An 11788-nucleotide genomic window follows, 5' to 3' on the forward strand; every position below is an offset into this window, starting at 1 on the left:
TTTATGTTGCAACAAAAGCTACCACAGACTTTTACAAACACAATTAAACACATTTTGATTGAAAAGAAATAATTCTAACTAATTCTAAAACCTGCATACACTGTAAGAACAGCAACTAATTATAAATAATGGAAACAGATATAAGAAATCGTACCCAATAAAAGGAACCAAAACAAAATATTCGACCCACGTGTGTCCTCTATGGCAACATCAACAACACAAATACGCTAAGTTAACGTGTGATTCTGATATGTAAAGTAAATCAATAAATTACAGGAAAAACGATATTCTGAAATCAACATGGGCTAAAACCGATGAAATTTTAGACAGTATTCCATTCACGGTCTTTTAGAATTGCTCTTTTCGCTACCATAGATGGCTGTTTGTTTTAGCTTGCATGGTCAGAGCACTGATAAGGGGGCGGAGGAAGGGATAATGGACATTTTTAGAGACCAGAGCTCTTGGTGCTTGTTTGATTCTCCTAATGAATCTGTTAGTTAACACTTTTTTCATTTTGTTGTTGTTCATTACATTTGATCCTATTCTGCAAACCATTTCAGTGTGAGGTTTAATTTCTTTTTTAAAAAATATATATATATTTTGTTCTCAGTCAATATAAAAACGAAGCACATTGCACTTACTGTTCCATAGGAAAGTTGTTTTGTTTTTTTTGTCTTTTTTTTTAATGATTATTATTGTAGTTGCTCAAGCGGTGCAGTAGCCTATGTTTGTTTCCTGCCATTGTCATTGGCTCTCTGAGGGGATGGGGGAGTGGTGTAGCTAAAGAGTTCGTTGGGACACTCAGAGGGATGATGCTAAAACCTCCCTATGGTCACCAGGTGCACTACAGGGTTGCCCTGGTCACTGTATCTACCCCATCGCTCATTTTAGAGAGTGGACCAATCTTTACGTCTAGGATGTTTGTCCCCTCTAGGGCACACCACCGATGAGTTCCAGGATAAGTTGCGTTAGCGAAAGAAAAATGTGTTGCGATGTTAATGTGGCGTAAACTGAGAGGGGTTAGTTCAAGGTGTATCACAGTTTTGATACAATGGGAATGCTGTTGAAGGCTTAGAGACACTTTGATATGTGTTGTGTGTAAGTGTAAGTGTATATGTGTGTGCACACTTTTTTCCCTTCATCAGTGACAAAGCTAAGATCCCTTGGTTGGTTAGTGCTTGTGCAAAGGAGCAAAATTAGGTGTCAACGATATGATGGTGGAATACAGAAGATATGTGGAGCGGAAATTAAACAAAACCGAAAAAAATCTAGACCGTACAATGATAGACATTTGCTTGTTGTGTTGACATACTGGCGAATATAATTTGTTATGGATTATTGTGTGAGAATTGATTACATTGATAAGTGCAGCTACGTTATATTATGTCAGTTTGCAACTTTTTTTGGTGCACTGAACATGCTGAAGCGTTAAGGTGATTTTTCTTTTTTGTTTTTGCCAATACAAGATGAGATGCTCTGGGTGTTTGATGTGATGCCTTTTCGAGCTTCACTGCACCGCCATTGAAGCAACACTTGATTTTTTTCATCACTTTAGAGAAACGGTAACGTCGTTTTTCCTGCGTAATGCATACATGTACCTATCTGCTGATTCTTTTTTTAAATGTTTCACATGTTTCTCTTTTTTTGTTTTGTTGTATTTTTGAAAATGAAATGGTTTCACTGCATGTAAGTCTTAGTCCCCAACCCTCCGATCCCCTCCCTTACACCGCAGACTGGCCCTCTCTCCCCAAAGTTGAAAACTCTGAAAATAAAAGCCATGCGGTGTGTCCAAAGATTTCCACGATTTAAGAATCTGTAAAAATGTTGCACAAGGTCTTGTTTTTTTCCCCGTATATATAAAAATATATTAATCTCTAATGTAATCCTTTCAAAGAGATCATTATCCTCTTTGGCTAACACAGCGTTATTTAGAAAAGCAAAATGTCACTTGATTTGAACACACATTTACAACTTTCAGTTCTTTTCTTCATATAATGTGAAGTTTTGCGATTTTACAGCAATGTCTCTCCCCATGGAACAGTTTTCGTTTGTTTTATCACAGGGCTGTGGACAGCTTGGGCATTGTCTTTAATGTATCTAGGGAATTTTTAATTTATGAGATGAGTATTTATAAAAAAAAAAAAAAAGATGAATTTTTGTGTAGCTCATGGCTGCGACTTGCTTTAAAGGGCCATGAGTACACAAAATTTGTTTTAGTTTTTTTTGCTTTTGCTTGATATGTAGCTGTTTAGATATGTAAGGGCTGCTAAAACCTGTTTGGGAAAACGAATTATAATGCAATTCTGCTTAGTGAATGGAGCTAAATGTATCTAAGAAGTTATGAAGACCAAGGATGACCAATCCCAGTGGCCCCTGACCTTCATAACAGCTCATTCACTATAAAATGGGCAGCTCAAAGAGCTGACACACAGTCTTTCCTATTCCCGAGCCATTCAAACCTCTTTAAAATGATCTAATATGGTTCTGGATTTTGCAGTCGGCCTTCGTAATTGGTTTGAAAGACTTTCAAAAGAATTCCAAATGCCATCGCCATGGGAACACTGTCGAAATGCCCCTAGTTACACAGACAACTGCATGTGGTGGAATTGATTCTAAATTCTAACTATATAAAACTCAGAGTGGAAAGATATGAGGAGATTCTAGGTTGCCATGTTTTGTGATGTTTTGCTATGCCCTCCGGTGGAGGTGCGTATGTGCATGTGCATTTATGTGCGAGTGTCTCTGTGATGAATGTTGTCTTTCAGTGTGCTGAAGTGATTGTGATGGCCCCCGAGTGACCTCTCGATTTGTGACTACCATCCACAGTTTGTTCAGTGGCTGTTGGGTTGGACCTCAAGTAAGGTGTGTGTGGTGCCATAAGGCAAGGTTGCAACCAAATGTAGAGCCAGGAAACCGTAATCAAAGTTCTATAAAATGCTTACATATTTGGCTATTATAACCACCTTAAATGTTGAATATATAGTTATATCATAATATATATATATATACGAGAACACTGTTTTAATAATTTTTCTTTTTAAAAAAATCACTGATTCAAAATGCCCAAGTGTAAAAAAGTGACTACATCCTCTGAAGCCAGACAGGAGAGTTACCAGGGCAAGATTTTGGGTAAATTGCACATATTTGATTTACTTTTTTCCTTTCATTGACCAGTTCTCTTTCTTTGCCTGAATTAAATTAAATCTCTGCAGACATTCTCTGTCACATTCATTAGACTGTCCCTCCTCATGGATTTCCTCAGCCCCGCCTCACAACTCTGCTAATTCAATGCAGGCAAATGTTAGGAAGGACTAGCATGTTGTGTAAAGAGAAAAGAAAAATGACTCTACTCGTGTATTTTTGCTCAAAACAACTAAACGTGTGTGTGTGTGTGTGTGTATGTGTGTGTGTCGAATGTGTGTTAGAGAGAGACTCAGTCCAGGCCCATGTAGAGTGAATGTACAGGGAGCTCAGTAGCTCCCCCTGCATGTTAAAGAGCAGTAGTGACTAGGCCTTCCTTCAAGCCTTGTGCTGCTTGCTGGTCTTGAAGGAGACCTGCAGCACGCGGTCGCCCAGGCGGTAGCCGTTGAGGCTGGCGATAGCCATGGCTGCCTCGTCGTAGTTGGTCATGGTGACAAAGCCAAAGCCCTTACATTTGTTGGTGGTGAAGTCACGGATGACCTTGACGTTTGTGACGGCGCCGAATGGCCCGAAGAGCTGCCACAGGACGCTTTCGTCGGCTTCTGGGGACAGGTTGTAGACGAAGATGCACCAGCCGGCTCCGGTGGGTCCGGTCAAGTTGACGCCGGCTAGACTGGTCATGCTGTCAATGGTTATGGGGGAGAATCTGGGGAGGAAAGAAGGAGAGCTACCATGGGTGTCATTCTGAAGTTCAGCACAGCGTGCTTCTTATTACCACATGTTCCTGCAATTTTTGTCTCTTTGAGGACCAGACACTCGATCTCCACAGCCTTAAGTAGGTAAGAAAATGGGCAACTATTGTATTAACTAGGATGACCAAGCCAAACTCTAGTCCCTGTTTGAAATAGGACACAGAATTCACAATGTCCAACAAAATCACGATACTTAGCAAAACAGAAACCTAGAGAGGGATGAAGGCAAATCAGAAACAAATCAACGGAAAATTGGAACGAACAGAGGAGACGCAAAAGGAATCTTGTATGTCCATGCTGGTGGAAAAAAGACATTAAAGCAACCAAAACTGAAAAAAAAAAAAATGTTAGTTCAATACAGAAATACATACAAATCAGTTCAATCAAGGAATCAACCAAAAGAACAAAAAGGTTCAACAAAGCCATGCCAGAATGTCCTGCTGTGATATCAGCTACATCAAGCTACTCTACTGAAACAAGTGTTTTCTCAAATCTCATCTGTAATGTTAATGCTTAAGTCAGCAGGTGGTATTCCGGGTACTTTGTTTGAGCTTGTTTAGGCATGGATGCTTTTGAAAGGACACCTTTTTTCAGAAATTACCTCTTGACTCCGTAGCTGGCGTTTAGTAAATTGTCGAGTCTGCAATGCAAGAGGGAGAGTGACGGAGGTGAAGATATTAGTTGCAAGATCCAACAACAAGAGCAAAGCGTTTTCAAGCAGCCACTTCAGCCACCAGGGGGAGCTCTTTACTGGGCACTGCATCCACCAATCAGTAGGCAGCGGCTCGCCCAATGCAGTGCTTACAGAGCCCTCAGGCGATGGATTGAGAGTACTGCGATGAATGCTTGTGAATGCATACATGCCATGACTGAGTCACATGCAGTGTTTTATCTCTAAGCAGGGCAGTTCTTTTAAAAATTTACGCACTGCCTCAGCTAGACCCGCTGGGATTTGTCTAAATCCCCCTGATGGCGTGAACGTGAAAAACGGCAGAGGAAGAGTAGGGAGTGGCAGGGGTGAGGGGTGAGGGCTGCAGGTGGGAGCAGTACCTGAAGCGCTGAGTCTGGTGGTGCAGAGGGCCTGTGAAGCGGCGAGCAGCTGTCTGGTAAAGCTGGGTAAGCAAGGCCTGTCCCGTCTTCTGACTGGGGTTGTTGGCGAACTTCACGGTGATGGGCTCGGCGGCGCCCAGCGGCTTTTGACCATTCAGGCCTTTGATGGCTTCCTCGGCCTCATTTCTTTTGTCGAACCGAATGAAGCCTACTCCGCGCGATATACCTGCTCCAGACAGAAAGCAAGGCAATGTTAGCACCGTCACACAAATGAATGGCAGATAAGTGAGTTATGTGGTCACAGGGGTAAACCAGACTAGATACTTTAGTACTTTATGATCTACTTTACAAAGCAGACAAAAATGATAACTTTTCAATGCAAACCATTTTATTTCCATACTGTGACACATTTCTCAGTGAAGCGGGATTTGATTTTATGCATTGGGAAGTTGGCTTTTGATTAACACAATGTTATTAATATCAGTGAAAAAGGACAAATGGTTTTTGACATTTAGATGTTTTTTTTCAAATGCACAGATGAATAATGCATAATTGTATATTTAAATAGACATTTTTATTCTTTAATTTTAATTAGGTTGTAGTTTTAATTTTAATTTGATCTGCCTTGTATTTTTTATTTAATTCATTTTATCCATTTAATCCCTTTATCGCCAAAGGATTTGTGATTTTGCTCATAATGTTTATCAATCTATCTATCTACCTATCTATCTAAATTAAAATATAAAATATAAAAAACTTTTATTTAAGCTAGTTGCCAAGAAAACATTTATCATTTTCATTTAGTTTAACCTAACATACCAAAATTAATAAAAAAGATATAGTCATATTTAAAAAATAATAATAACATGTACATAAATTATTACTAAAACTGTGACTGAAATTAAACTTATTCAAAATATCAAAATAAAACTGCCAGGAATGTGCATTAAAAATGTAAAAAAAAAAAAAAGGGGGGTCCATTTTGGTTTCATGTTGACTGTGAAGCATATTGCTTTTTTTTTGTGCTATTTTGCGTCACATCCAGAGCTTTAATTAGATTTTTAATCCTCCCCCAGGGTGCCTACGCAGTTTGTGGAAGTGAGGTAACGTTTACCTGTGACCTGGTCTACCAGGATGCGTGAAGTGATGATCCTTCCATACTGGGAAAACAACTGCTCCATGTCTTTCTGACTCATGGTTTTGGGCAGCCCGCTCACGTACAGGTTGGCATCACGTATAGAAGCTGAGCTTGGTCTGGCATAGGACACCTACATCACGCACACACACACACACACACAAAACAACGAGCTGCAGTTTAGGATTTCTTTTCATAGAAATATTAAGAAGCATGCATCAAGACAGCTGTGACAGTCCTAAAACTCCCAGCAGTGCAAACTTTCAAGTGTAGTCGAAGCAGATATGTCACAGCACTGCCACACTAAAAGGCGAGACATCCGCCCACTCTCTCTCATCCCTCCTTCCTTGAAATCCACGTCTCTTACGCGCACTTCACTCGAACCAAACCCGGTTCCCTTATTAAACGCTACTTCAGCTTCACTCTGCTCCTGACAGCAGAAACACGAACCCACTCTCACATTCACCCCCCCCCCAGATCCATCGACACCCTCTGTGCTGATTTGAGACCAGCTCCCTCAGGGAGTCATGAGGAAAATTTGATATCATGGGCTGTTATTCTAGCCAGAGATTTTCCACAAGACAGCAGTATTTAGAACATTTTCCGCTTTGGGACGTGTCATGTAATATCAAGTCCAATTAGGCATTTGTTTTGACGTTCAAATATTCATCTCATTTTTATATTCCCTTCTATATTTCCTAAAAATCCCCCACCAAGCCGTCTTGGTTGTATTTGAGATGCGAACAGATTTTTCTCATAAAATATGTATATTTATGAGTTTCTGGTTGAAAGGGGCTGACTTTGATTGATGGTGTCAGTTTGTGCACATGTGGTTTTTTGAGAAAAAGAGATTGGCCCCTCCTTCTCTTCCATCTCTCCTTTGTGTTCTCTCTCAAGGGGAAACTGCTCCTCTGGCAACCAGCGAATCAAGTAAACAGATTACAAGATGTCCAGCGTCCCTGACAACTCCCCAACACATGTCCTCACAAAATTCCCCATGAAAAAAAAAACAAACAAAGCAAATAAAATAAAAAGCACAATACCAATTCATGCTAATGGAAATGTGACACACTCATTTTCTGAAAACTCTGGAATATTCTAGTATGATTGTTTCTGTTCAACAGTATTACACATACAATTAATACTTCTCATTTATATATGGGCATGTTTTATCTAGAACTTAAATTTGTATTATTTCATTTATTTTTTATTTGTGATCTATTATTGATTTACCTTTAAATTGCATATATAATATATACTTTATATATTTTTCAAACAAATTATATTGCTATGTAATCTGTCTTTTTTTTTTTATTACTTATTCACAAATATACTTTTTATGTATATAGAATTGAATCAACTTTATATACATAATAATATAATGTAATATAATGTACTTTTTGTTGTTTTTCTTAACATTTATAGTGACTTATAGCCTTTTCCCCAATACTAATTACTAATAATGTAATATAATATATATTGTATTTTTTTTGTATTGCCATGTAGTCTTAGTCTTTTTACTAATGTTCTTTTTTTTTTTTACTTATTTACTAATATATTGTTTTAATATATAATTTAATTAACGTTATATTGCATATATAATACAATCATTTTTCTAAACATTTATAGCACCATATAGCCTTATACTCTTTTTTACCAATACTCGTTTTTACATTATTTAGAATTTATTTAAATTATATAAATGAGAAGAAATAATTTATTTCTGTCTGTAACCCTTTTTATTAAATAATGGGCTCTATAACAAAGCATTTCATTTAATTTTTTTCAACACACATTGGCATATTTGAATCTGATGACCTTTATGTAAGCGATTACAGCAACAACAACAAAAAAAATTTAAGCAAGTAAACTTGTTTTTATCATAAACAAGAGTCTATTTTAAATGCGTTCAAGCCATTTTATGACGCCCAACCAAGTTATTGCATGTTTCGCCATGAGACCTTGGCAGAACGATGTGTTTTTCCACCATATGTGTGTTTGCGTCTTGCAGGCCAGTATGACTAAGCAGCGGTATTGTTGAGGTAGGGGTGTAATTGTGCAGTGAGTGGGTGAGTGTACAGCAGAGACTAGAGGGGGGAGATGTATTGGAGGGATGGGCTGCTGCCCCATAATTAACCCTCTCCCTGTCTCTCCCACAGTACAGATGGTGCCTGCAGCCCATATGGCCCCTAATCCTGTCATTGGCATTCGGCTCCTTCCTAGCCTTTGCTCCTGCGCCCCGTCTCCCTCCCTCGCTCACGCCCTCCCTTCCATCCTCGCTATCGGCCCTCTACCTTTATAACAATGCTGTATTGACATGGAAAATATGACATTTGCCCAGCTTAAGGATTTGAGGGCAGTGGGCACACGAACGTTGAATGTCAGAGAACAGTGGCAAAGCTGGATGAATGCACTGAACAAACAAGACGATTAGGACAATAGCAGTCGGAGTCCTTTCACTCTTACCCAGCCCCCTTTATGCTATCCAGGGTCAAACAGCGTTACATCACAAGCCTCCAAGAGGATGGGCATGAAAGTACACGTAAATGCTAACACTAATTTTTTTTAATTTCTTTTTAAGAAAATGAGGTTCAGACAAATAAAGATCAGAAGATGGCTTTGGCACCTTGTTTATGTGAAAAGCGTGAGTGTGCGCGTGTGTCTGGGTCTTCGGATCATCCGTGTTGCTGTGGAGCACAGCATGATGCTTAATTTGGCCTATAGGGGATTTTCAAAGAGCAGATGTATGCAGGTTGTAGACGCTACTTCAGTCTTTAACGGTCCCTTTCTGTCACAACGCACGACTGGAGTTCTCAAAGCCAGTGCTCTGCACCGTACCATAAGCGATCTGTCATTTTTATCTCTTTTGTAATTTTTATTTTTCTTTGTATTTTTCCCAAGGCTGCTACTCTCCAGAATTTACAAATTGGCATATGTAATGTATGTTCATGTATTAGTCATCCTTATTTGACTGAAAGCACTCTTTCCCCAGAACGGCCCCTGGGGTGGAACAGGGTGTCTCACCAACTTAATTAACAATGCATCCGTGATCTTTTTGTTGGAGTCCCACGATCAACAGGCAGAATGATATGCTACAAGTGTCTCTCTTTGTTTTTATGATCCTTCCAGGAATGTAATTGGAAATACATGAAATTGTATCTGATATCTAATTAAGCACTTTATTAAAAAATTTACGTTCAGTTGCACAGGAGAATTTATAGTAGTGCGGGAAGTCTGATCCTTTGTTCTCCCTTCAGTATTGCCTCTTACTCTCATCTCTCTGTAATGCTGCCTCTTCGGTGGAATGATTTATTCTTGCCTTGAGCCCTACCTCTAACCAGGTTGCCCAGGTAACAGCAGCTTGACGACTGTTGCTATTGGCTGGCTTCTTGACTTTTAGCAAACGTCGCATGTATATGTGCAAGTTCGAGCACTCGGTTAAAATCACTTTTTGTCTTGCATTAATAAAATAAGCTTTCGGGGCAGCCAGAATTTATATCTCTGGAAAATTGACACTGACAAGGAGAAAGCTCAGAGAGCTGAGTTATTAAAGCACTGCAAACATGGATCTAGGCAAAACTGACAATTTCACTGTCACCCGAGCAGGAATTTCCAAGAAAAGAGTGTTCGTTTGATCACAAATGGCAATAAAATGGCACATTTTGCTTGGGCAGTAGCCCATAGCCTGTATAGCCTGGGAAATATCATACTCAAACCTACTCAAACGAGCACTGTCTACGTGTTGACACAAACAGAGTGAGTCTTGACACAAAGTGACAGGATCAGGGCAAATGGGATTCGTGAACTGAAGTAAACCTCCCTATGGCAAGCCACCCATCCTCAGCGATGAATGTAGTGAGTTACACAACGCACAGGCTCTTCGGCCACACAGACTGACACGTACACTATCTTACAGCCCAGATACTGGCACCAGCACAGCAGAGGTAGAGGTGGAAGAGCACTTCATCCCAAAATACATGACTCACAGAGACAGGTGAGAGACTGCTTACTGCTGGAGTTCCTTCCACTGCACTGCTTAAACATCACACACCTTCTCAACTGTCCCTGAATGTACGCTATTAAAAATAGGCCTTACGAAACAAAATGTGGCCACAGAGCGGGCTTTGACATTCCCGTCCCAGCCTGTACTTTTCTATTTCTAGGAGAGTTCTCCCTTAATATTTAATGCACTGCATCAGCACCGCCTACACAAGGGTCCAGACTCACACGCAAACAAGAGCCCTGCATCTCATACGCAAAACCTATTACCTTCCCACCAGCGCGCTGATAAGGATAAATGACTGCAAAGATTCCTCTTAGTGAGTCTGTAATTAGAGTCTGCAGAAATGACCGTCAAGCCTTGTCAAACTTTTTGTTTTAGAAAATTGTCCTGTTGAATGTCACAATATACAAATGTAAGAAAAAACATAGCTATATTATAGAAAAGCCATATGGTATACCTACCGTCATTTATTTTCTTGATGAGACTGACTTCAATAAAAATGTAGATGACTTTAAAATATTACAATAAATTAAAATACATTTACTATGTTAAACGCATCATGCCAGATAAAGCTTTTTAAAAAACAGGCCTGAAAGCAGCATGAGATCAAAAGCAATCAGACTGTGAAGACTATCGGCTCACGTCACTTCCTTCATGTCCCTGTGTAGTGAGGGAGCCATTTTCTTAAAATAAACACAGCCTCGCACAAGATCCGGCGAGGTAAACAAATAAAGCATCAGGCTGATCTAATGTGTAGCTGTATGTAACATGTAAACATTAATTTGCAGACTGCCATTGTAGCGATTCCCAGCATTATCTGTAAACGTTGGGAAATGAATCTGTGCTCGTGACATTTCTGACGCCTAATGCAGACTTTAATTTTATCATTTGTAATTCATAAACGTACGTGTCTGGACGGGCCTCCTGACTGAAAAGGGAATGTTGGATTGCCAATAGGCTGTTTCAGTAACAGATTACAGGATTATCCTAAACAAAGGGCATTAGCCACACTCTCACTGCAGCTTAAGGGATCACAGTGGCAGCTGTAAAACAACAGGACACAAGTCAAAACTGAACGGATAAACCCTTTCCTTTGTTATTTATTTTTGTCGGTGAATTGGGTTAATTTCACTCGTGAAAAATCTGCAGCGCGAAAGATCATTGATTTATCACGCGAATACAACAAGTCTCTCTTGTGTTTCCCCAAATAGCGTTATTTTATTTAAAAAGTATTTATTTATTGCCATTTTATGTAAATTATTAAAAGCCTGCAAGAACGCCAGAAACGTTTCGTTTAACGGGAGAAAAAAAAAGGCGCATGCAGTAGGCTATTCCGGTATTCCTGTTCGGTCGCTATCCAGGGTGCTGAATTCGGGAGTGGCTCAACATGCACAACTACCTACAAGATAGCCTTGGTGCCGCGGGCTCCGTTTTATCAAGTGGGCATTAAGCTCTTGATGTCGTCTTCACAAATAAACACGTTTAATCGAATCGTTTGAACTCGTTATCCTCTCGTCCTTTGATTGGACAAGTGCGCGTGTGCTCTGTGGGCATTCACAAATCCGAGCTCCTTTTTGCTGAATAAACGTATTGACACGAGCGAACAAAAGAGCCACCCGTTCCTCCTCTACAGAGACCATGGCAGCACTATGAATATTAATGTAAACAGTAGCGCTTTGTGTCGAGGCCAGAGGCTGCGGGACTCTC

The 11788-nt window shown here is 39.8% G+C and overlaps 1 protein-coding gene across 6 annotated transcripts; it reads right to left on the reverse strand.

Moving 5' to 3' along the window:
* Positions 1-603: 603 nt before the first annotated feature.
* LOC107596819 (ELAV-like protein 3) lies at positions 604-6490 on the reverse strand. 6 transcript variants are annotated; one of them, XM_016287662.1, is made up of 4 exons: positions 6058-6489; positions 4944-5172; positions 4495-4533; positions 604-3847 (listed from the first exon to the last, which is right to left on the reverse strand). In XM_016287662.1, exons 1-4 carry the CDS (start codon positions 6137-6139, stop codon positions 3520-3522), a joined length of 678 nt encoding a protein of 225 aa, XP_016143148.1. In that variant the 5' UTR covers positions 6140-6489; the 3' UTR covers positions 604-3519. The 6 variants fall into 6 exon arrangements, with proteins under 6 accessions (XP_016143148.1, XP_016143146.1, XP_016143147.1 ...); XM_016287660.1 differs by having other exon boundaries at positions 604-3868; XM_016287661.1 differs by having other exon boundaries at positions 604-3868; positions 4944-5169; positions 6058-6488.
* Between the last annotated feature and the right edge of the window lie 5298 nt (positions 6491-11788).

The sequence above is a fragment of the Sinocyclocheilus grahami genome, unplaced genomic scaffold, assembly GCF_001515645.1.
Source record: "Sinocyclocheilus grahami isolate Dianchi unplaced genomic scaffold, SAMN03320097.WGS_v1.1 scaffold223.1, whole genome shotgun sequence".
Classification (NCBI taxonomy): Eukaryota; Metazoa; Chordata; class Actinopteri; order Cypriniformes; family Cyprinidae; genus Sinocyclocheilus; species Sinocyclocheilus grahami.

Coding starts and splice junctions, on each gene's coding strand:
- LOC107596819 (XM_016287660.1), bottom strand. CDS start 6,139: ATGAGTCAGAAAGACATGGAGCAGTTGTTTTCCCAGTATGGAAGGATC. Junction 4,534..4,943: donor CACCAGACTCAGCGCTTCAG/GTACTGCTCCCA, acceptor CTTGCATTGCAG/ACTCGACAATTTACTAAACG. Junction 3,869..4,494: donor GCCAGCTACGGAGTCAAGAG/GTAATTTCTGAA, acceptor CACCCATGGTAG/CTCTCCTTCTTTCCTCCCCA.